The 26,866-nt window shown below is 39.5% G+C and overlaps 1 protein-coding gene across 1 annotated transcript; it reads right to left on the minus strand.

Annotated features, from left to right (window-relative positions):
* Positions 1 to 6,621: 6,621 nt before the first annotated feature.
* LOC119738525 (plexin-B1-like) lies at positions 6,622 to 24,171 on the minus strand. The gene is made up of 28 exons (XM_038213428.1): positions 23,029 to 24,171; positions 21,667 to 21,873; positions 21,172 to 21,297; positions 20,639 to 20,754; positions 20,060 to 20,192; positions 19,337 to 19,490; positions 18,909 to 19,005; positions 18,631 to 18,748; positions 18,170 to 18,304; positions 17,732 to 17,830; positions 17,481 to 17,589; positions 16,922 to 17,112; positions 16,331 to 16,485; positions 16,065 to 16,182; positions 15,768 to 15,904; positions 15,046 to 15,213; positions 14,492 to 14,573; positions 13,942 to 14,169; positions 13,224 to 13,400; positions 12,368 to 12,572; positions 11,561 to 11,728; positions 11,189 to 11,269; positions 10,566 to 10,747; positions 10,193 to 10,302; positions 9,795 to 9,957; positions 9,376 to 9,512; positions 8,684 to 8,975; positions 6,622 to 6,852 (listed from the first exon to the last, which is right to left on the minus strand). Exons 1-28 carry the CDS (start codon positions 24,169 to 24,171, stop codon positions 6,622 to 6,624), a joined length of 5,262 nt encoding a protein of 1,753 aa, XP_038069356.1.
* Between the last annotated feature and the right edge of the window lie 2,695 nt (positions 24,172 to 26,866).

Here is a 26,866-nt window from a genome sequence, read left to right on the forward strand (position 1 = left end):
TGTGTTGGCGCGATACCCAAAGGCAGTTGGCTGTTGCTCGTCTTTAAGAAATATTAGTTCGGAATTCACAATGATTTCTGGTTTAACACCGATGTACTGGATAGTTCATGTCATACTCGGTTCTTCGATTGTTCAGCAACCCGGATCTACTACTGCATGAGTCTTACCAACAGCTATCAAGCTGCAACAATATTAATGGTGGAGAACCATTAACAAGGGTGGCAACACCTTTAAGACTTGGATTTTGCTCGAATGGAGTTTTTTTTGAAAAATTGGCCTGTGAAAACACCAACCAAGGAATATCTCTATCAAAATTTAATGTTAAACATAAAAAGTTTAGTGTCACGTTACTTTCATGAACATTTTTATAATGCTGGCAAGCAAACTATTATACGTGAACATTGAGAATTATTTTGAAGAATTTGGAAATTCCAGTCTAAAAAATGTCTTGAAGGCTTGAGATGGTGAATGTCTTTTAAAGCTGGAAATTAAACCGAAATGTTGTCGTCCTTTTTGTCAATTAAGCGTGACCTCTTTTCGTTGATGTTCTATACAGATTAAATCTTAAATGTAACCCTTATTGATATCTTTTGACTGAAAGCAGGCTCGTACAGTCCATCTGTTTACCGCTGGCCCTCCCAAGTGCAAAACGTTGTAGAATTCCACATTTAGTCTATACGCTCGTAATTCCCCATTCGTTCTTCCTCATAAATAATTTATATTCTACTAGACTGTGGAATAACCAATGACTGCATGGCGACTGTTTGAAGATGTGAGGAAAAGTTATCAATTTAACATATCAAACATACCTGATAATGTAGGCTGAATCACTAGCACTCAGGAAATAGTCTGTTACACTTGGCAATATTGGATTGTACGAGAGCAGTGACATCTATAACAGAGCTTGATGTGACAATGGTGTTAACCGTCACAAGTATAACTGTGCCAAATGGGCTAGACGCAGAACAGCTAGTTGTTGAGAGTTTTGGCGGTCTCAGCTTTGCGAAGTGATTCTCCTCAACATCCCTCTGCTTAGTCTAAAGGGCAAAAGTTGAGTGACTGATGTTGGGGTCGGCACTCCAATGAAGGTTGTTCATGTTTGTTAAATCACTCTCTGCCGCCCAGCCCATATATAGCCACAGCAACATGAACACACCAAGAGTGGTAACAATCTAATGTCGATATGGGTGCGCAGTGCAGTACTGTATACACATATTGATAGAAAAACATGTTAAATAGAAAGGTTTCTTCATGGGCCAACGATCATCATTTGTTAAGTTGCCGTAGCTGAGTTTCTACATAGGCCTGGTTCAAATATTTTGGGGCTTCGTTTCCGGGTGTTGAAACTCAAGGTCTTTTAACAGTTCCCTGAACAGTTGGTGAACTCGCTCAGTTGACGGTACACCCAGTGTAAGTTGCTGCCATGGTAAACAAAATATTTTAAAACAAATTACTGACTGATTTTCTCTTGTTTTAGAGACTGACAAGAACTCTATAGTTGTGACGAAAACAAATTAATCCAATTCACAGCGAATTTTCCCTTTTAATTTTGACTATTATTTCAAAAGAATTGTCAGTTACGCCTCGGTAACTTTGAGGTCTGATAATGTTTACTGATTATTTTCCAATTATATCTGAATACACTTCCTTCATACAGAGTGTACTCCTGCTCATTCACACCGTTTAATTTCCATACAAAGTGAACATTGAACTTATGGAACCATAGAAATTCACTTTTTCAAGGCTTCGTCATGACACGCAATGCCACCTCTGTTTTTTACTATGCTTTCAGTTATGCTCCGGTTCTGTTGTTTTTATAATGCCAGCATTACAGAATAGCAAAACAAGTTTTCTGGCAATATACCCAGCATGTCTGGATAAAACACGATGCCAAGGAGTTGTCTACTCGGCTAACAAGAGGTTGGCAGAAATAGTTTTGTGTGAGCTGGGATCATGGGAGATCAGTGAGGTTTTTCTCACTGAATGGATCACCCAGGATAAATAAAAAATAAATAAATATCGTCATTTTGCATAGCGAACCCTGCTACGACTTTCCACAAGTCGTTTCCGGGAGCGAACTGACGCTTTTAACAATACATGTATTCAACTGCAGGGCAAATATAAATCTACATTGGTTTCGATGAAGTAAACACAGACTGTATTATAGAAGCACTACAAAGATGGTGTCAAGTTTAACAAAGGTTTGAATGAACTACTTCCTTGGGAGGTACTTTGACACGACGGGTACAGACTTTAGTTTCCTGGTGCATGCGTTAGGGTTTATCACATCCATGGGATATACTGGTCAAATTGGCAAGGATAGATTGTTTTGTTTCACATGTCATTTTCATGGATTTTACACAAATTTTTGTACTGAGAAATATCCGTCTCACACTTATTCAAACGTGTAGTTAGTCTAGTTAGGTCCGACTGCAAAATACTCCAGCTTGTAATTAGCAGACGGTGCGACACGGTGTATGGCGTTATTATTGTGCGCATGACTAGCAGAGAGCGCAGGCTAAAAAGGCATCCTCCTCAGATAAACCTTTGTATTTTGGTCAACTGTTATTGAAATATTGTGTTCTAGAATTGTTAAGAAATCGGGATACGTCACTTTACGGTGGCCCACAACTGTCACGGCAAGCGCAAAAGCGCCACGGCAAGCGCAAAAGCGCCAAGGCAAGCGCAACAGCGCCGCGGCAAAAAGCAAAAGCGCCACGGCAAGCGCAAAGGCGCCAAGGCAAGCGCAACAGCGCCGCGGCAAAAAGCAAAAGCGCCACGGCAAGCGCAAAAGCGCCGCGGCAAAAGCAAAAGCGCCACGGCAAGCGCAAAAGCGCCGCGGCAAAAGCAAAAGCGCCGCGGCAAGCGCAAAAGCGCCGCGGCAAGCGCAAAAGCGCCGCGGCAAAAGCAAAAGCGCCACGGCATGCGCAAAAGCGACACGGCGAAAGCAAAAGTTTTGTGTAACTATAGCGTAATTAACGAACGGCGAATGTATTTGTCTTGATTTTTATAAGATCACCTTGAATACAATCATAAATATGTTAGAATAGCGAACAATCCGAAATTGCGTATCAGGTCGGTTCTGGACAGATACGTCAGTTCGTCAAACTCTGACGATTTATCTGAAGATTTGTTCGATAATGAATCGCGACATTCGAACGAACATTGTATATGCGACAGGAGAGAGGACGAGAAACATTGCATCCTCATCAAATCAATTTTTTTTTAAACCGATGAACAAATCTAGACGTCAACGTGCATACACACGAATATATTTGTCATCTTCCGTCTTCAAATATATCCAAGGGGAATCTGAGGCGTCTTTTCTGAGTGCCCCGCCCACTTTGTTTAAAACTCCAATACACTGCTGCTAGAAGGAACGCTTTCCTTACCAGCAGTCTCAACACAGATGAGAAGGAAGGCGAGCATGAGGTACATCTTGCAAACCTTAAAGTACCTTAGCTACAGTTCCCCTGCATCGTTTGAAGTACCATACAAGCGACACTTCTAATGTAATACTTGAAGTACATCGGGCAGCATTCGCCTATAATCCTGAGTCAACCGGAGATGTTTACATGCCAATCCGGTTCGTTAGTGTGACGTCACCTCCAGCACTTTCTGCACGATTGGAACCGGAAGTTAACGCAGCTCCAGTGGTTGTAGCCAGTGGGCGCTAGTAATCAATGGTGGGCGCGCGTAAATGACGTTTTTACTAACGAACCAGATATCCTCTGGAAGGTTTTATCTTCTTGGTTGTTGCATTGTTTAGAATCTCATTAAATAAAAGTCAATAATAGTGTATAGTTTGCTATATATTACTTGATGCATTTTCATTGGTTAACGGTGGGATGAGACAGGGGAGTCAGGTTGGCGTAGCGGTACTTTCCTCGCCTTCCAACGCTGTGACCCAGGTTCGAATCCCGCCTGGGCCAATACGTGGATTGGGTTCTCTACCTGATTCCGTGGGTTTTCCTCAGACAATTCCTCTGGGTTTTTCCACCCACCTCTAAAACTGTAATTTCTTCTCATTGTCTTCTCTCTACAGGTTTCTTCAGGCTTTCGAGCTACAGTGCTTAGGGTACTTTTGAGGTATCCTTGGTTTCATTACCAGAAAGAAATAAAATAAAAATAAAATACTAAAAAATTAATTAAGTCGTGCCAACCAAATATCAATGAAAATAAAACTGACGCTGATCTTTTCCCACGATGTGAGTTGTATTCTATGCTGTATTCACATGCAGTTATGTAATATTGAGTATAACAAAACACTGACTTCATAAATCAATTGGTTGAATCTCATATGTCTTAATCTGGTTTGTAAGTGTGACGTCATTTCAACTTAACCCTGCGTACTGCACACGGTGTAGCATCGGAACCAATGGAACCGGAAGTAAGTGCACCTGGAGTGCTTAGCCAATGGGCGCTAGTGATCAGTAGTAAGCGCGCGTGTATGACGCAGTCACGAACCGGATAGTATCACTCCTGCCAAAATATGGCGAGGACCTGCATTCAATACAAACAAGCATGTAGGGCCTACAAATACAACTCCGATTAGAATGCGCTTGAATATGCTAAATTGCACAGTATGATGTTGTATTCACATATACGTAGTGAACTAAGCGTATAAAATGTCATCGAATATATCGCATATAAAAGCTACTTTTACAAATGAGACAATTTATCATAAAGTTTAATTTGTCAACGTTTAACACAATCTCTGAAAAATTACTTTGAGAATACCTTTATAGAGTCCATTTTACAAGCTTGGTTTAAATTGAATGACCGGGTGTTAAATGTGGTTCTTTCTTTATTCAATGGAAAATCTATATATGTTATTATCCTTTGGAATAAAATCTAAACTAAGGTTTAAATTCTATTCTGACAACAACAAAGTATGCATTTCAAACACAGTGCGTCAATGTCTTGACTATTTAAACGGAAATTCAATATCCGAAATTGTAATGTTAGTTAAGTAAATACTTGTAAATATGTATCCGTGTATCAAATGAATACAAGATCCAAAAAGCAACATAATAAAAAGGCAAATGATTTCGAATTTGAAAATAACAGTGCTTCGTTCTCATGACAATCATGATTGCAAAATTTTGCTTTACAAAATTTATATTTCGCGGGCATTTACCAATGTTTCGTTTTTGAAAAAAAAATAAGTCATGTTGTTTTCCTGCATTATCGAGGCACCAAGTGAGCGGCTTTTCATACCTTTAATACATTTAAGAACAAGACTTAGTAGTCGTGAATTTCTATACGCCCAATGAATATGCTCCCATACACTAAGCACATAACCGTACGATCGAGGACCGTTTTCAACAAAGACCCAACACTCGAGGACTGAAAGGATCTTTTGTTCTCCCTCTGTGTCTGTCCTCTGTCGTAAAGCCATACATGTACTACTTTTTAAAATGTGTGTTAATTTCCTGTGTGTTAAAAAACAGCTTTGATAGACGACTCTCTTTTCACACATGAAAAACACGGTGTACATTTCTAAAGTAAACACAGCTATTTACATAAGGTACAATACATATTAATTTGGCAGAATAATGCATATGCACGTGGCATCTGTCTCCACAGACTAGTTTGTAAGAATGTACGAATCTCCATTGAATACCAATTCCATTTTTCATACGAGTCAAACGGTAAAGTTGTGTTGATAATGGAATATGCCCTCGATCAATGTCTTTATAAGGAAAAAAAACCTGTAACAGATACTTAGTCAGCTAAGAATATAGGCCTGCACATGTAGGGATGGTAGGGCATTATAGGGGCCGTTTGGTTCAGTTTCTTCCAAAAGCACCAAATTTGGCACAGATGTCGTTCATACCATACTATTTCGATTTTTGACGGGCGCCAAGACGGGCGCCCCACAGGGCCGCCATATTGGCAAAATCCAATATGGCCGCCAACCGGGTCAGAGGTCAATCGAACTAAACGAGCTAGAATCATAAATAATACCACTTTTCAGGTATTTTCGGGGTCGAGCAATCCGAATCTGATGTTATTTTAACGATTTGAGGCAAGACAGATGCCCCAATAAGGGACCGCCATATTGGCAAAATCCAAAATGGCCGCCACATACCGCAGTTAAAAACTTAACTAGCTAGAATCATAAGTAATACAACTTTGGAGGGGTTTTCGTTGTCAACGAATCTGAATCTGAGGTTATTTTAATGATTTGATGCCAGACGGATGCCCATGGGGCCATATTAGAAAAATCCAAAATGGCCACCAGCCAAGTTAGAGGTCAGTCACAGTTAAAAACTAAACGAGCTAGAATTATTAATAATACCATTTTACATGGATTTTCAGGGTCGGAGAATCTGAATCTATTGTTTTATTAAAGATTGTATGTCACATTTTGCCCTAAAGGTCATTAAGGATTGGACTTATCAATAAGCCAAAAATTATTGTTTGAACTATTTTCATTTAAATATTTAGAGATGATGTCTGCAGTGACAAAATGCTATGTGCCGCTGTATGCGTTTAAATGGAGCTGTTCATTTGTAGAGGACCTTGCATATAGAAACCTAGTGTAATTGCATTTCAACCTTCCTTTGCATGTGCCTGCAGCCGCAGCGCACGAGAATGGCACATGTCACTGAAGCATCATTGAGAGTTGGTCCATAGTGATTGCCATGTACTGGTACCATCTTTGTGCCAGCCCCACATGATGAAGTCAGTAATTTCCTGCTGGACCGAGGTGGCCTGTAGTAGCAGTTGCTTTACATGTTCAAACAGCACGGCAGGTAGCTGGGATGCTTCCGACAAGCTGCTTCCAGTAGTGAAGAAGCGATGTCTGGCCCCTTTGACACCTACAGTTGCACCACACCCCTTGCTCTGCATGAAATGGCAAAGCAAGTTGTGTCACACCATGTTAGGCTTTGGAAGAAGGGTGGTGCCAAGGACTTTGTCAGACCGAGATCGGAGTAGATGCTTTGGAGTAGTATGTTACTGTACTTTTCACCACTTCTGAAGCCCACTCAGATCTCCAATAGGCCGAGGATCTCCAAAACAAGCTTGAAATGATCTCGAAAGTGATCGCAGTGACTCGACTCTCAATTTTTCACTGGCTCAGTGGGTCGCATATCAAGTTACTCCGGTGCACCCATAAGATGTGGATGCGGCCTTGTCTAGGTATAGGGCGTAGATCCCGATTTTGGCATGGGGCTTTGCCGACTCGATTGCTAGCACTGAGTTAATTGTATCCCAACCAGGTGAGGATGTCACCATCTGCAAACTGTTATGATGTGTCGAAGAAGTCAAGCTTGATGAGCCCGCCTCACTGCAGGGTTCTCATGCGAGAAATGGATATTTACGGTTTGGGCATATCACTGGAACTCACTAAGTGAGAGGTTGCCCTGAGCCTTGGTTATCTGTGATCAACATTGGTTGATAGCTCCGCCCATCAACAGCATGGCGGGCACACACCACACGCGCCTATACATCCTTACAATAACTTAGGACAATTGTCTCGCTCCAATCTAAGATTGTTTCTGTGGTATGCGTAGAAATGTCAAACTGTCCGACATTTGCAGCTAATGGGAAACGTGTTTTTTTTATGGAATGACGCACCAGGTTTGACCGGAATGATCTCGAGTGGTAAACTTGACATCAAATAATCAAAATAACATCAGAATCAGATATTTGGACCCCCCCCCCCAAAAAAAAAAAAACCGTTGTATTGTTTTATCTGTGAGTAGGCCTACCTCCAACCTGGGTGGCGGCCTTTTTTTCAAAAATGGCGGCTCCTACAGCATCTGCCTTGCCTCGAATCATTAACCCTAAAATGGCCGGGAGGCGGAATCCCCCCTCGACTTTTTCCGTGATAGCCTTCAAAAAATGTTTTTTCGCGACCCGAACTTGTATTACTTTTTAGCCTCGAGCTTTGCGCATCTTTTGACACCAAAAACATAAAAATCGGACCGGGGGTTATCGCGCAACGAAAGTTTTTCCGGCGCTACGCGCCGGGAAAACTGAATTTTCCCATATACGTCGTGTACACAGTCCAGAATTGCCATTCATACATATGAATAATTAATTAGCCATAATTCCAAAACCCTTTGACCTTTGGTCATGAAATTTCTTGGGTATGTTCATGAAGAGTTGCTCTCTTCTCTGAAATTGGCCTAGCAAATGGTTATATAATACAATACTGGAAAATCACTGTGTGTTTTAGATTAAACGGTACAAGTTTTAGACATATTATAACATGTGAGCATCTTTATCTTTAAAAACAATCATGCACTCATTTGCCCGAAATCCGAATATTATGAAGTAAAACAAAATGTGTATCTGCGAACGTTTCATTCAATGGTGGTGAACGACAGTAATACCTCAGATTAAAATACCAATGTCCATAAACAACAAATGTCAATCGGAGAAAATGGCTTTTGGCATTGGTTCGGGACACTTAAACAGACAGATGTTTTAACTATAGTCTAGCTTGCCACCTTCTATATATTGTAAACGATTTCATTCCAATACACGGACATAAAAGGCTAAATCTTTTTTTCTTAGGAATGAAAGTGAGCAAGGAGAGCCACCTTGATAAGTAAAGATTTTAATATATTGGCCACTTGAAACAGACTTTTTCTTCAAACCATTTTCTTTTCGGATATCTCTTATCGGGGAATATGCACAGTACTTATCTAATGACAATTTTATTGACATAATCCAAGGGATCATGGGCGGCAGTCGCAAGGCTCCCGCTGGTTTCTCCGTCACTACACGGGCCGTCAGCACCAAAGGCGGTCTCCTGCTGCATCGGGACCAGATAGCTGTCGTCTGTGACACCAGGTTCTTGGCGATGTTCAATGGGTCCCACACCAACCACTACCGCACTAGGAGCTGCTACGTAGTCGCGATCGCCCTCCAACAGTTCTTCCAGCTCGTTGACAACTTGGACGAAGGTGCAACGTGATTTGGGGTTGTCCTGCCAGCAACGTACCATTATGCCGTAGCTGTATCAGTCAGCAAATGTAACAAGAATCATGACCATTAGATACTGCATTCTGGATCGTAACACATTTTGTCTGCACTTTTACTTGAAACCCCCGACAATACACTTTCCATTATTACTGATTACTCGAGCACATTAACCCTACATTTTTGAAAAATGTTTGAGAACTGAGTTACCCTTTTTTTGAAACCCCAAACAAAACACTCTTCACAGTTTCTCACAACTACAGAGAGTTATATCCCTACTTTAAAGTAAGAAAAACCTCTGAGAGTGAAACAGATTCCTTCACTTTTAGAAAAAGTTGAGCAAAATACAAAAAACCATGTATACTTTTACAGCAGTTAAAACGACATTAAATGTGTAATCTTTTAAAAGTAATGGTGAGCGCTGTTTGAACATACATTTCAGGCGGGCAGTTCTTGGGAGCATCCATGCGTTGACCTCTCTTCAAGAAATCATACACATCTTGGTTGGGTATTCCTGGATACGGTTTTGCACCCTTACTGAAAATCTCCCACAGGAGCACACCGTATGACCACTGTAGAAAACCAAAGAAGATCTTGTGTCAAATTGAAATAAAAATGTTCATTACTAGGTTAACTTAGAATCAGTTTGAGGTGGGCGCCTTAAGACGAAATACTCCAGCTAATGAGGGTCAGGCGCTTGATGAGGGTCATGACCAGACATCGAAGTTCATGTAGTTTCTCTTCGAAGGATAGTTCCACAGAACGCAAAGAGATGTGTTTTGCTTTCTTTTCCGTTAGGATCTTTATCTAAACATCATCTAACATTCCAATCAAAGATGGATTTAATTGCATACCACATCAGTCCTGGCGTTGTAAACTCGACGTTCCATGGACTCGGGAGCCATCCATTTGATAGGCAGCTTAGCCTGGGCATCGCCGCTTGTGTAGTAATCCGATTCGTGCATGTCACGGGACAGTCCAAAATCCGCTATCTTCACCAGAAGATCACTGTTCACCCTAAAGAGGTTGTTAAACGTTGATCTTACTTTGAGGTCACATCATTTAAAAATTGCAATGCCATTAATTCGAACTCTAGAGTTAATTCATCTCTGGTGCATTAAAAAATTTTTCCATAAAACAGCTAACCAATGTCTCGTAAGATAAACAAAATATCTGGAGTCAAATTTTGCCTTAATACAAACGCTTATATAAAGACATGTGCAAAAGACCGGATGACAGAAGATACACTTACATGCAATTTCTGGCCGCAAGATCTCTGTGGACAAACTTGTGCTGAGCCAAGTAACTCATACCGAGTGCGGCATTTGAGGCAAACCTCATCAGCAGAGATGTCGACAAGGTCTAAATTAAAAGTAAAAACCTCCAATGAATAATTAAATACCACACTCAGAACAAAACACATGACATACTGTTTACAAAATGGGACAGCATTTTGTTCAATAAATCTCGTGAGTGAACTATTAATTATCAAACTGAGCAACATCTACCAAAATTACCAGTGAGTGAGTTCCAAACTCATGCCACTCATCACTTATTCTTTGATCAAACTTTTCACTACTTACTATCGACATTTTTGATTGTCATGATCGCTCTTGACTACATACCTGTTTCTTCTTGACCAGATATGTCTTGAGGTCACCGTTGGCCATGAAGGGTATCACCACCAAGGGGTTTTTGTCCGCGTCAAAGGTCAACCCCAGAAGCCCCAGCACGTTGACATGGTCGAAGGTTTTCATGATCAGGCCTTCCTCCAGGAACTTCACCACATTTTTCGGGTCCGAGGTGTCTATGCAAAAATAAGGCATTAATATGTGTTAACTGGCACGTCCAACTTACATTTGGCAAAGCTACTACACAAAAACAGGAAGTTGTATTTCAACTTATTTTCATCACCACAGAAATGCAATAACCCAGAGACACATTCAATTCAGTTCAAGAACATTTTACAACCAACAATTCGCAATTCTGAATGAAAAAACTCTTTCGGCTCTTTCATTCTCAAGATGCACATTGATTAATGTTTTTTCGTTCCTCTTTCTCGGTATAGGGTCATCCAACACCTCTTCTGTAACTCTAATCAGCAACAAGTATAATCAAAACCAAAATGCATACCATTCTGAAATGGGCCCTTTTTATTCGAGGAACAACTTTTCAATGCTTTGTTTTGAATCCATGATACTGTCATAGAAAACATCTCTCACAAATGGCCGACATTCTCATCACCAACCTTGCACTGTCTTTACGGCCACAATTTGATCTTCCCCTGACGTATCGTGTAGAACAGCTTTCAGTACACGCCCAAATGCACCTGTAAAATTTATTCAAGTGTTTTATACTCATCTTTGCTGATTATCTTTTGCTGGTACTGAAGAACCAGCCAGCTGGCAGACCGACCGACCTACCGACTTACTAACAGACCCAGCGACTGGCCGAGTCTAAATAATTTCCTAAAGGTCGAAACGTGAAAATGTGTTTCAATCACGCCAATAACAGTTCGCACACACAGCCCCTTTATGTAGGTCTCTCCTTCTCAGGTAAAATAACAGCTTACACTTTGAACTCATGAAATGTTCATAGTTTCCTCGTACAAAGTCACTACCTTGTCCGAGAGTTTCCCCCAATTCCAGTTGGCTGAAGTCGATATGAATGTCGTCGGGAACGAAGCTGACCTTGTTGTTCAGGACAATGCGCTTTTGTTTTGGCTGAGCAGATTCCGACTGTTTCTGGGATCTATACCACCTGCGTCTTTTGACGTGGGAGTCAATTTCTGAGGAAAAGAGATACAATGTCGCATTAACAGTAAATAACGTAATATAGTGGTAAGTTTACGAGCACGTTCAGGCTTACAAATCAACACACAAAACAACGTTTGCATGCTGCACAAGATTCACGAGTTGTCTAAAATGGTAAACACAATCTTGACAAAAGAGTTCTATATTTAATTTTGTTTTTGTAGGGAAATTTGTTTCATCCTGTCTACAACTTCACAATTTACTGTCAAATGAGGAGCACGCCATTTGAATTATTTTGCCATGTATTTTACCATCCTGCCCGTTAGCAACCATCTTGAGAGTTTTTTTTAGAAGTAGAACATAGTTCAATACAGAGATGTACAGCTACGTACTGTTTTTTTTCTTATTAACTATCATAATTATGTTTGAAAATAAAGAATTGATATGTTGCCGGTATACACTAGTGTTGAAGGATAATTGGCTTTGAAATTTTAAAGGGTTTCGTGTTGTTTACCATTTCGCCGTCTTGCAATCAAGTGATTTAACTTACAAGAGCATACTCATATAGACTGAGATGATACTCTCTCTTCACCGCAGTTTTGTGCACCTGTTTCTAGCACTCAGAAATTAAATATTCGAGTAAACTGAAGTCATTTCTTGCCACTAGCACTTACCGAGATGAATCGCCACTATCCTGCCCAATAGTCTTCGGTCGTGGGTGCGCTTCCTTTGCAATTGTTTACAATACACGAAGGTAGCAGCGAGCAGTATCGCCATGGAGAGTGGAATGACCAAACTCGGTACAAGTATAGCGACAAGTGGCACCGTACTGGGATAGACCAAATAGCCCAACCTAAATTTTAAGTTATTGTGGCCAACCTATGGAATAACACAAATGAAATAATAAACGATTCAACATAGACTTGAATAAACGATTCAACATAACTGACATAGACTTAACCAATTTGTTAATGTCGACGGTATAATAATCACTTTTGAAGAAACAATCAACAATGACAAAGTAGTGTAATTACGTTTTTAGGAGAACTGGCCGAATGTTGGGTGTTTTTAAACCTTTCGGATTGAGTACAACAGATGTTCAATCAATCTGAGGAACAATGTGTAAACTTAGCTTAATAATATTCAATCCTAGATGAGCCGGTTTTCTTGGTCATTTTACAGCCAGAGGGGTCTTCTCTTCAGATTTCGGAAGTGTAATGACCGAATATTATGAAATTCTTTGACCGGAGAAATACTGATTCCAATTTTCTAAGGTTGTACTTAAAATTTTGTTGAAAAGCTTCAGAAAAACTTCATTTCTTTGAGATGTTTTTAAGGATAATATCAAATTAGCACAATAAAAAATTACCCGCAAGTCTATAAAGGCGTACAGTGGCAGATCTATACGGGGAGGGTAAGGGGATAAACCTCCCCCTTGGGGCCGCAGAAGAAGGAAAAATCTCGAAAGAAAAGAACAATTGACAGCTACCCCCCCCCCCCAATTCAAAAATGGATCCGCCCCTTACTTACCCATACCACAGGCAGACCTTTCCCGGTATCTTCTCCCATGTAGTCACCGGCTGCTGGTGCCTCATCGGGCAATTCACATACGAGTGCTGAATCAGTAATCAGGCTAACGGGACAGCTCTCTACGCCGATCGTCACGATGATTTCTCCCTCTGTGATGGCGCTGTCAATCCGCTTGCCCTGTCAAAGCATCCACAGGTAATTTAAGTTCAATTGTTTTAAAGGGAATTTATTGGTATCTGCATTGGTATATTTCGGAAAGTTTAGTCTTTTCGGTTGTGACTGTTAATGCTCAACACTTTTATTCATTTCTAAATACGAAGGTTATATGGCCGTTTCACACGTAAGAATTTCTGTCGTTTTTCATGTACATGTACTCCTACACACCGTGTGAGGACTGAGGTAAAAAAACCTGAACTTTTATTTTACATCACAATTACATTTGCTTTTGCAATGACTGATCTGAGTTTGATATGAAGATTTGTAACTCAGCAAGAGTTACCAAGTTAGGCCTACTGTATTTTGGGAAGATCCACTTGATTCAGGAGGAAGAGATATCAGCTTAAATTTACCTTGAGTCACATATATGAGAGGTGTTTCACTTTACAAAGCACTGTATAAGTGTGCTTCGTGCACGTTTACCAACAGGCCCCATATCTTTATACAGATAGAAAAAACAATGAAAGGATAGGCGCATAGAATAAGACACGCGTATACCAACCGTGATTGTCAAGGTTTCTCCTTCTTTGTCCTTCATACCACCTTCAAATTTGTTATACACTGGATCATCAAAGTACTCCAAGTCGGCATCGTTATCCTGAGACCATGTCAACAGTTGAGTGACCCCATCCATGATGAAGCCAAAGGTCAAGTTTTCATTGCTTATGTCGAGGTCTGTTATGTTCGGAGATGGGCACCGCATCTCTGTTGCAGATTCACCTTGACATTCCTGCAAAATAAAGACCCACATCAGTCAGTTGACAATTCTTTTCAGCATTAGCTCCGGTTGACAATGGCATCCCTCTTTGTTTCTACTTCAAAACAGAAATATTTTAATGATGTAATGGCTGTCATTCTTTACATAGTACCCTTATTGCAATGTTTACATTTAAAGTGGTCGTTTGCGGTAACTTAGCAAAATAGAAGTTTTAAATGTTTCCTAATTATATAGTTGGAATAGTGGAGCAAGTAGATATAATAAGGGAGGTTGAGCAAGGATAGGACAGATATCAAATCATTTAAACAGATAATAAGTATAACACATTTCTCACCTCATTTGCATTAGTGACAACGATTTGACGGTTTCTACTTGTGTTTAGGAAAGTGCCAGTAACCGTCAACATTCGACCACCCCTGACAATTAAAATAACAATAGCAAATACTGAAAATATATTCTATACACTGAAAGATATGGGCTGGTGTAACATTACTCTAAACAATTTAGAAATGCACGAACATGTTCACTTTCAGATATTTGAGCAAATGATATTTGGAAGTAGTTTAGAATAAAGCAAAACATTTCACTGTAGTCTTCAGTAATAAGAAAATTTGTATTAGTCTGCTTCTTAAAACAAGCTAGCGTAAATTTGACTGTGAGCTTGCTATTTTGACAGCTTCTACCTAACATAACATTTCAATAATACCAAGACCAAAATTCCCCTATTGCCCTCATTTTGTTGCTAGTGTTTAAAATATTTAAAACACCGAAAGTATCTTTTGACAATACAGGCTGTAACAGTAAAGATACAAATTAATGTGGATGATACAAATTGAAGTATATAGCCTATGGTCAAACAGATGAAGACATAAAATCATGTAGACTCACGAAACGATGCTTTTCAGAGGAGACACCTCAGTAATGGTGGGATTCTCACTGTACGTGTACATATCTGATGAGGTTCTCATGGCCCCATGGAAGGAGAGTTTCACAACATCTGTATATCCAACTTGGCCAGCAGTGGTTGTGCATTCTAGCATGGATTCAACTGGTTGGCTGAATAATTTGGGAAACAAGGAGCAGAGGCCAAAAGACAGAGGCCATGTTTACTAAAATCTAGTGTTTCTGAAGAAATGTAAAAGTGAAATTCATCTATGTGAATAATGGTCCTTGTCACTGTATGGAATTCCTCAAGGTAAATTAAAATTTGACGGTTTTGCTGTAATTCTTCACGAAAGTATCAAGTCTATTTTTAAATAAAATCATGGAAAAAAATAAAACATACTACTTTGACATAAATTAATTGAAATATATTTTTTTAAATTCACAACAACAAAATACTTATACAGTGTCGTGAACTTGGGGAAAATGAATTATGATAATTAAAGGAACTGATTATTTGAAGCCACTGATAATAGCAATGTTGACGAGATCCCTCTTTTTCCTGAATTAATCATAATTCCACTTCTTAATTGAATTGTTTCCAACGAATGCCACAATTCATATCATTCCAGAGTTAACTCAGGGGGAAATTTTTTTAGATTTTTCTTTGATAGTTGTCATATCCACCACAATTTGAATATTGAATTGTAGGTAAAGTTACACAATACCCTGTTATCATGCAAGGACGGTCGCCGATGAACGCTTCAATATCGCGTCCCGTGTTGAGAGCAGTGCCATTCACACTTACTACCGTCCCACCGGCTTCTGGGCCGAGGCGGGGCTGAAATACTGTAATCCGTGGGTTCTGGTAACAAAAAACATTGTATCAAACAGTATATAACATATAACAGTAGACATAAACTTTTTCCTGGACGCTTGTTCCAATGTTAGGCAGATTCCTAAGGGGTCAACTCAGTGTAAACGGATGCACGACTCAGTGTAAACGGATGCGAGACGTGACTTACTGTGAAGCTAAAAATGACCGTTCCTGAGCTGTGTTGCATTGTAATACCATCTGCACCCACGACTGTCAAAGTAACCAACTCGGCTCCTTCACTTTCTGCTCTCGTTCTGCAGCTGACACTGAAACATAACGTAATACGTGACATTAAAATAGAGGGTTGAGCAAAACCTCATCCACTCTGTACACTTTTAAGATTTTACAATGTTCCACAACATGGCAACAAAAGAGAAGTAATGTCCTTGCATGAGGTAAGATTTGACCCTATACCTTGCTCCAATTTGGTAGTCTGAGTTTAATCCATCCAGATCACAGGGCTGATTGCCAACCATCACCCTCACAACATTACTCACTCTCCGACCGATATCAGTTCCCATCACATCTATGACTGTGTTGCCTTCAATGGGCCCAGTCAAGGGAAATACCTAATGCGTGATTGGAAACATAATAACATAACACACAAAAGCAAATACATGTAACATGGAATAATGCAGTAAAATACAACACATTTTTAGTACAGATGCATTGGTAAATGCTCTTGAAAGACAACTTGCTCAGCTAGGTGGCTCATATGCAGTCATCCGTATAAGCCTACTTTATAGACCATACACCTTTGCTTATGCAGTCATACGAATTGGGTTTTTTTTTTCATCTTGCACATGACAAAATTTCACTTTTTTTTACCTTGTCGCAAAGGCAGGTCAAATGGATACAAGGTGTGCTTCATTTGGAGGCAGTAGTCTTTCATACTTTGTGATAAATATGGATAATTACAAACACGTTGACAAGTAACCTCGCCTGGAATATTAATAAAGAATATTCTAGCGAATAATATTCAGCTGGAGAGAGTTTATAGCTTACCTCACTCAGAACTGGATCAGGGCAGTTCAATCCATTATCCAAAGTCACCCTATTTTCACTGCAAATTTCATTCAGTTTGCAAACACCAGACTCGCTCGGCATGGCACCACACCAAACACAATCGAGGGCTGAGCGAGCTGTAACACAACGGCTACAGTCTGGCTTCTGGACTTCACATTTGTACAATGTAACTGTTTGATATGAGCAGAATACAAGATAATCTCATGGCTTTCAACTCGACATTTTAAAGAACAACCTCCAATGCAAAACTGTTGATAACAAACGAAGAAAAGCACATGAAGAGTTTGTTTTAAAAACTTGATATACCCATTTCCAAAAAAGTAACAAGTTTGCACGGTTCTGAACTTTAAAGAATATAAAACAAACATTATTTTCGCTTGATTGTAATGATTCTTAATTCGATACTGACTTTGAGCAGCCAGGAGTGAGTGTAATTGGTAAAACAAAATGACGTTTATCAGTTTTGGAAATAAACTCATATATAAACGTTTTAGACTGACGAAAGATTGAATTTCCAAAATCTGTCCTTATTCCTTACCCTTATATCCATGTATGTCATCTAGGATGTGCGCAACACCGCTTGTGTCAGTCCATGAAACAGACAGTCCTACTTCCATCTCTGGTTCACCACTGGAGAGGTAAGTGTACTGTTGAAGGCAAGCAAGCAACGTCACCTTTTCAAACCTGAAGCTAAAAATCTCCACATTGTGTTTGGCCAGTATGCAACGTTCATTCTTATCAAAGAAGTTAGCAATCCAAGGTTACAATATAAGTTTAAGTATAACTTACAGCCTTCTCTTGGCATATGATACTATCTGCATCACGATATGCACTAACAGCCTGAGGTGATCCCTCTACATCTAAGCTGCACTGATAGCTAGAATTCAGCTGCACATGGAAAACAAAGGGTGACCAATTTTTTTCAAATTTAAGTGATTCTCGAAAGGGTAAAACTAAGATTTACTCGGCAGTATTGCATTGAATGTCATAAAGAAGGTCAGATATGTAGACCAATAGCATTAAGCAAACTATTTCATCAAGTATTCCAAGGGGAAATAGTATTTTTTTCTTCGAGAAAGAATTAAGCAAAGCGGTAACTGGACTCAGAGAAATTTTGAAAAATGCCACTATCAGGCATTGACGGGGGAATTTTTTGATAGACGGGACTTAACGTGGACATCAGTCACAGACTGACATTGTTTTTTCCCCAGCCATTAATAAACTAACCTCAGCTTCGTCTGGCAGGTTTGTAGTCATGACAGTGATGCTCCTCAAAATGTCATTAGGAAGCAGAACTTCAGCGGTCTGGTTCAGCAGTTGAGGGCAAAACTCAGGTCCTTTGACTGCAGAGGCGGTCGGATTCTGTAGGTTGAATGCCAACAAACAACAAACTATGTCATGACCTCCCCAAAAATATACATCTGCTTCAATCTGAAACTAATGATCAAGAGAAATCTGATGGGAATTATCTTATTTCCAAAGTAAAAATATAATTTCAGAAAAGTCCACGTGTGCTTAATGGAAGGAGTACATGACAATTAGTGTCATTTTCAATAACTAATGCGCAAAATACGTGTTTACTGAATAGTCAACATATAGGATTCTACAATCAAGAGATGTAAGCAAAAGAATTTTTTTTTTTCTTTTCAAAATTTGTATCGGCTTAGCTCTTATAGTTTTGTTCTCACGTTATCTCCAGTAATGATGTTTTCATTAGCACGTGTGCATGTGGAGCTTTCATGAGTACATCTGTTGTCAAACACGCACCAATCGCAGGCCCAGCGACTACCAACGCAGGATACACAGCTACATAAACAACCAAAGAGAATTGCGTATATTCAAAGATTAATCAATTATCATCAGGCAGACGTTCTAGGGGAGAAAACATGCATTTGAACAACCTAAAGGAAAACACATTGAATTTCAAATACAACTGATTAATAGGTTTATAAACTCGAATACTCACGAAGTGTGAGTTGAACACTCATAGAAGTAGAAGTCGGTGTCTATGAATTGAACTGTTTCAGATGACTCAACACTCAAATCTACTCTTACTGCATCATCTAAGCAATAAATAAGAACAAATCTCTGCGTTAATTAGTTGAAACAGACAATTACAAATATATATTGTGGGTACCAAATGCAGAAATCAATTTCATGCTGACAGAAAGCAAGTCGGTGTACCATATTGTACTGCCTATGAACACATTCTCTAAGTTGATATCCTTATGATTAGCCCAATAATGCGATTGAATGAAAAACGACACGCTTGTTCACAAACATCATTTCATTCTAGTTTGGACAAGAAGGAAACTACATGTCGACTTTTTGAATGTTTGCTCTGTATATTTTTGCCCTGAATAAATTCATAAGGGTGTCTCTTATTGCACTTGCCTCCTTGCGGAATGGCAGGTATCCCATCACTAGGAGGTGACGTACACTCAAGTACTTCACCATTCTTCGTAGCTGGAGATTGGAATGACCCGAAATAACATTCATAACTCTGGCCTGTCCCTAGATCAGGTAACTGCTGCACAGTCAGGGTGATCTAAAAGTGAAAGTAAAAAATATATATTAAATACTAATATTTATTTCATTAATATTCAATGACTCCAAGAGTTAGCTCTATTGGTCAGGGGTACTAAAGACAGAGTTGAAATAACATTTGGTGAGCTCAAATGACTGAGAATGAGCGACAGGTATAGTACATGAAGCACGACATTCTGTATCATTCCGACGCATGATAAACTATTTTCTTAGAGAGTCACACATTTTAAAACATATTTAAGATGTTTGACATCAAATACCCACCAGGTCTCCGTACAAAGCTAAAATTCATTAAGAATACAGAAAATCAATTGCTTACAATATTTACTCATCTCAATTAAGGAGGCAAAATGATAATACCTTATATGATTGAACTATAGGCGTCGCTTGAACTATACAAGTATAGGCGTCGCATTGACAAAAATATTTCTGCATATATATAGGCCTATCTGGATAAGTCCATAACAATACTGCACTTTGAAGTAAGTGTTTAATTGTAAGGATGTTTCAATTTTGTTCCCATAAGGATGCAAGTAAGATGTAATTTCAATCCATCTGGCTCCAGCTCACCTGTTGGTCAGTGACTGTGATTGGCAGGTTATCATAGGGAGCTACATCGGTAATATTAATGCACTGAGCAGCATTGTAGGCCAACCATCGAGTAGATACATCAGGTGATGGACAGTCTGGATATCTCGTACATCTGGGGAGGAATGCAATGTTATCACATGACCAGGGTAGCTTGGTAGTCGACAGTGACCAGAAGCCAAAAACGAAAAACATGAAATGCCCTACTTTCAAGATTTCATCAAGAAACATGGTTAAGTCACCACTTAATTTAATGAATCGCACGAAGATTCTCTACGTACAAATAACATCGGACAACCCTTACAATGAATAGGCTCCTTGAACTCTGTATTGATCATATAAATAAAAGAAAGTTCTTTCACTGACACTCAACTAGACTGACCAGCTATCGGAACTCTCCTATTACTTCCATTCCAGAGTGCACAACTTATACAGTTGTACCTACATTATTAATGGATCAGATCTAATTGTTGCACCCCGTCTGAGTGGTGATAGACTACCGTTCTTACAACTTCTCGAACGACCCATTTACACACTTTGGAGACATTCCGTGTGACTTACCTTCGTTCCAGAGTGCACCATCCACAATATGGGTCTCCATCATTCCCTGCATCAGTCCCAATACACGTTTCGCATGTAGTGTATTGGCTACAATTCTCCACACGAAACTTCACCAACTAAAGTGTAAAACAAATTGTACCTTTTTTTACAATCTTAATGTTGAGAAAAAAAGTATTTGATTTCATCAGGAAACTTGTTTTTTTTTTCTTACCATCTTGAATCTGGTTTTTAGTTTACGAAGCAAAGGAACAATGTTTATTTTGTGCATTTGGCCAAATTTGCTATGCTTTTCGTTGTTATTAATAATACACAAAGCACCGTGTTTCTGTGGCGTTCCATAAATGACTGGAAATCTAGTTGCTGTTAAAAAAACACATTTATTTGCTTGTCAGCTGAGCTTTTGACTTTTCTGTTGACAAATCTGTCAACTTTTCTGCTAATGCAAAGCACACGGGCGAAGCTAAAAAAAAAAGGAGAAATAGTAATTATTCAGTTAACAGCAGTCCTCCGTGGCAGGTTAGGTATGCGCTTACCTTTTGTTCCGTCAAGAGAAATAGTATACGTGTTGTGTCATTAACCTTGACATCTGGCAGAACTGGACTGGTATCAACGCTAATGTTTTCATAAAGTCGGCTGGCGCTGTTACTTTCCACATTAACCTAATGACAAGATACATAATTGTGACACATATAGTACATAAATACATCCGTTTACACCTACATTGACATGGATTTATGGATATTAACATAAGGTCAACCCGGCATGCACTGCTTGCCTTGAGTGTATGCTTAAGCAGGGTCGTTCATGCAAGCCAATTTATTAAGAGAGACCAAAAATATAGCTTATTATTTCTCATTTTAAAAAAAAAATCAATAACTTTCGAGAATCAGTGCGTCCTGCTAAAAACTGAAGTCTCGAGTGCTAGGGGTGTAAACGAAATGGTTTTAAAAAAATCTGTTGCTACACAGTCCAATTTAGGCTCTGCGACACCTTAAGTCATACATTTCAACCGATTATGGATAATTTACCTTGAGTAGATCTCCACTCGATGTTCCGATTAAAGCGATGGTGTGGTTGACTTCTATAGTGGTCGTGATTGATGACATGAGAGTACCAGGCAGCTCTAGAATTGCCGTGGACGGAAATGGGTCTATGCCCTTGGCGTACCTGAATAACGGCGTTTGATTTTGATCATTGGTCTTGGGTATGCAGAAATAGCGATCCAGAATGTCAATCTATAACGAATTTAGTAGATACAAGAAAAAATGACTAACCAGTTAAAGCAATATCATGGTTCGGAAGTGGCAATTATCAAGACACATGAATCCAGTCAGTTCAAGGAGAGTCGTTGATGAAACGAGAATTCCAATTCAATTCAATTTAAGGGTTTTATTATCGATTCGTCGCAGCCCAAAGGCTGAATTGTGAATAATACACAATAAAGTATGTTATTATAACAAATTATCATACCCAAAGTCACGCATTACCAATCCTATATCAGAAAAAAAGAATGGGCGCTTTAGCGTGTTTATGCAACTACATTGATGCATCAGCCAGGGACTACAAAGAAAGCTGCCTTGTTTTTTACTATCATCTATGGTTCAATTACCTATAGTTTGCACCATTATTGCAGAAAGAAACAGTTTGAACCGTTGTGCCTTGAAATGAAGTGGAGAAGCGGGACAGAGGGCTTGACTTTACACGACAGGTTTGCTATGCATTTTGGGAGGCATATTTAGGGCCCACAGAGTAACAGACATCGACAGCAGAATAGTGATGGCAAAGAAACACTCACTGGACCTGGTCCCCATCTGGAAAGATGGACGCGTCGATACATTGTCAAAATGTTACAGTTTATACTATTTTGCAGTTTTTTTCTCTTCGCTATTCTATATTCACTCGTTGTTGTGAAAAAGCAGCATAGTTTACACGTATATAGTGATTTAATGGTTTATAATGACTAAGACGACTCTGGACGATTTTATTTTAGGTTAGGTAACCTGTGCATTTGGGTTGGGTTGAGTTGAGTTGGGTTGGCTTTACGTCACAAATGTACATGTAATCCGCCTTTTGATTCGTAGACGAGCAATTTACACTGCATGCCTTATGCTCTTCAAAAAGTGGATTTTATTTACTTTGTATATTTTTTTTCGGATTTTATCATTTTGGACACAAATAACCCGCTCCGTGAGAGTCAAATTGTTGTCTACTAGCAGCCAATAATTCAAAATTTGTGAAGAAATACTTCAATGTCTCATTTTATTGCTAAAAAAACAGAAATTGAAAAAAAAAACCTGTTAGAGGTGTAACTCGAAAACAGCACGGGGAATTCATCTTTGAATCTTATTAGAGAAATGACAGCATCTTTCTTAATATGCTTCTGTACTCACCCCGAACCTACTGCAAAAAGAACCCTCCAAATAGTCAACGGAGTACGTATTTCCATTCTGAATACATCCCCGCACTGCTTCTCTGAAGGCAGCCAAGATATCCGTCATCCTGTACACACACAATGCTGAGGGATCGGTTGGTATATTACTGGTACCCGGAGCTCGTTGGTTCCTGACAAACACAGCATACAGCACCTGCTCGTCTGCATGGAGACCCAATGATGCCGCTAGATCAGGTCCTGCTGGTCCAAAGTGAGCTGCTTGCACCAAGCTGTACACACTGCCATCTGATCCACTGCACTGTAGGGTAATTTCTGTGTAGGCGTCTAGGTTTGGACCACTTTGACAGACTCTGCTTATCTTAGAAACAACCTGCATAGAATTCAAATCCTCCTTCTGGAAGGCTACGAAGTATGTAAACCCTTCGAAGTCAAATGCTTCAACATAATTAATAACAAAATTATTTGTTCTTGCAACAGCACTGAAAAGGATGGCATTGGTGATCTCGGATGCTGATAAAAAGGGATTGTTTGGAAGCTTCTTCATTGATATTGCTTGAAAGCGTCCTGCCGAGTCAACATTTTCCCCAGTATATGTTACAGCCACATACAGCATGTCTTCTCTACCTCTTCCTGGAACAATCAAACTAATAGTAGATGCACCCTCAAACCCAGCAACGTAACGAACCGACTCCATCATCACGTTCCTGATATCCTGTAACTGTCGTAACTGACAAATACCATCATACACACCACCACATGTTATCAAACTGTTTGGCCGAGTACTGTCAACTACCAGTATCTTGTTGTAGTTGTTTGTAAGGTGACAGAGCATCACACTATCTGGCCTGCTGTCATCACAGGTTGAAACATTCTGTATCTCTTCCAAACTACTGTCCAACTTGTACAACCAATTGACAGCTCCAACATACACATCGCCATGGTCACTCAAGGCAAAATGGTTGAACTTTGATGCCCGTCTTTCGTTTTCACCCAAAATATCAGGATTGTCAAAGCTGGCCAACTCATAGTCTGACAGGTCTCCGTGCCACTCAGCTGATGTGATAAAAACATTTATGCAGATGACGCTCCAAGACAGAGCAATTGCCCACAGGAGAGCGGAATGTCTCCTACAAGACTCCATAATATTAGTTCATGGGGATGTTTGAGATGGCAATGCACCGCTTTGTACAATGCAGTGGGTCCTAGAGAAAAGTCTATAGCCACAGACTGTAAAAAAAAAATAGATAAATAAAAATTACCAATGTTTACAGTACAGTAAGGGAATCCATACAATGAAAAGATTTACAGATAAAGGATGGTTCTCCTTATTTCTAAATGATTTTATTTTCACAAACGTTTTAACTGTTGGTTTTGCACAAAGTCAATTTCTGGTTATGAAACAAATGTCCAGATCTGATCTTTCGGACCCTTGTCCAAAGCCTAGAAATTTCAGGAAAAAGGTTCTCGTTAGTTTACCTGAGAAAATATACAAAGGGGTGAAAATTAAATACTTTTATGATTGAAGAGACAAAACAAAATCCAAAAATAGGACTGGTTGTCGATTTCATTGTTTGTATCGTTATGAAAAAAAAAACACGCACAAAGCTATCAAGCTGCAACAATATTAATGGTGGAGAACCATTAACAAGGGTAGCAACACCTTTAAAACTTGGATTTTGCTCGAATGGGGCTTTTTAAGAAAATTTGCCCTTGAAAACACAAACCAAGGAATATCCTATCAATATAAAATGTTAAACATAACATTTTAATGTCACGTGACTTTCATGAACATTTTTACAATGCTGGCAAGCAAACTGTTATACGTGAAAATTGAGGAGAATTATTCTGAAGAATTTGGAAATTCCAGTCTAAAGAAATGTCTTAAAAGGCTTGAGATGATGAATGTCTTTTAAAGCTGGATATTAAACCGAAATGTTGTCGTCCTTTTTGTCAATTAAGCGTGACCTCTTTTCGTTGATGTTCTTTACAGATTAAACCTTAAATGTAACCCTTAGGGCCGATCGATATCTTTTGACTGAAAGTAGGTTCGTACAGTCCATCTGTTTACCGCTGGCCCTCTTAAGTGCAAAACGTTGTAGAATTCCACATTTAGTCTACGCCCGTAATTCCCCATTCGTTCTTCCTCATAAATAATTTATATTCTACTAGACTGTGGAATAACCAATGACTGCATGACGACTGCTTGAAGCTGTGGGGGAAAGTTATTAATTCAAGATATCAAACGTACCTGATAGTGTAGGTTGAATCACTAGCACTCAGGAAATAGTCTGTGACACTTGGAAACATTGGATTGTACGAGAGCAGTCACATCTATGACAGAGCTTGACGTGTGACCATTGCGTTAACCGCCACAAGTAACCGTGCCAAATGGGCTAGACGCAGAACAGCTAGTTGTAGTAGTTTAGGCGGTCTCATGTGTGCGAAGTGGTTCTCCTCAACATCCCTCTGCTAAGTCTAAAGAGCAAAAGTTGAGTGACTGATGCTGGTGTCGGTACTCCAATGAAGGTTGTTCATGTTTGTTAAATCACTCTCTGCCGCTCAGCCCATATATAGCCACAACAACATGAACACACCAAAAGTGGTAACAATCTAATGTCGATAGGGTACGCAGTGCAGTACTGTATACACATATTGATAGAAAAACATGTTAAATAGAAAGGTTTCTTCATGGGCCAACGATCATCATTTGTTAAGTTGCCGTAGCTGAGTTTCTACATAAGCCTGGTTCAAATTTTGGGGTTTCGTTTCCGGGTGTTGAAACTCAAGGTTTTTTCACAGTTCCCTGAACGGTTGGTGAACTCGTTCAGTTGACGGTACACTCAGTGTAAGTTGTTACTGTGATGAACAAAATATGTTTTAAAAATTACTGACTGGTTTCTATACTTCTTGAGACTGACAAGAAATCTAGTTGTGACGAAAACAAATCCAATTCACAGTGAATTTACCCTTTTATTGTTGACTATTATTTCAAAGAATGTTCTGTTTTACTTTGATAAATTTAAATGTCAGGTAAACTTGTACTGTTTTTCATTTATATCCGAATACAATTCCTTTATAAAGAGAGTGTAGTCCTAATCTTTCTCACCGTTAAATTTCCGTAAAACCACTTATGGAACCATAGCCTTGACCAAGCCGTTGGGCTTATCGATTCGCCGATAAAAAAAATCGCCGATAAGAAAATCCCTTATCAACTTGGCAAGGCATAATTGCGTGCACATATCGATGCCCGTACGCTGCTAGTGAGAAAGTAACTTGCCCACCATACAGCAAGGCTATGCTTGTACGTACGCACGTACACGCACCCCCACACCCATACTCGTACAACAGCCATGCACAGTACATGCATGAGCTAGTCCCACTTATCTCTATATAAAGACTGGATAGCGGATATGCATACAACATTCACACAGTAGACTTTGCATATTGACCAATTCGCCCCCGGTCTCACGAAGATGGCTGCGTATAATACGAACGTTCTACGCGTAACTACGCGCGCGTTGTATCAACAGTTGACGCGCATTTTGGTCACGTACACATATTATGATGTTCTAAAAGGGACCCATTTCCGTAGTGATTATTATTTCAAAACGCCGAAAAAGTTATATTTGCGGCATTTTAGTAACCACGACGTTAGAAAAATTGTAGTTAACCTTGGTCAGTGGTGGTGGTCAAAATATAAGTCAAGTGAACCGCGACGTTACAAACGAAATCATGCTGTCTACAAAGACAGCAACTTGTCCTTTGTAGATCACCAGCCGGTCTCACCAATATGGCGTCAAATTCGTTCATTGTGCGGCTCTTTATTAGCTATCCAG

Source organism: Patiria miniata, unplaced genomic scaffold (genome assembly GCF_015706575.1).
Source record: "Patiria miniata isolate m_02_andy unplaced genomic scaffold, ASM1570657v1 HiC_scaffold_3, whole genome shotgun sequence".
Classification (NCBI taxonomy): domain Eukaryota; kingdom Metazoa; phylum Echinodermata; class Asteroidea; order Valvatida; family Asterinidae; genus Patiria; species Patiria miniata.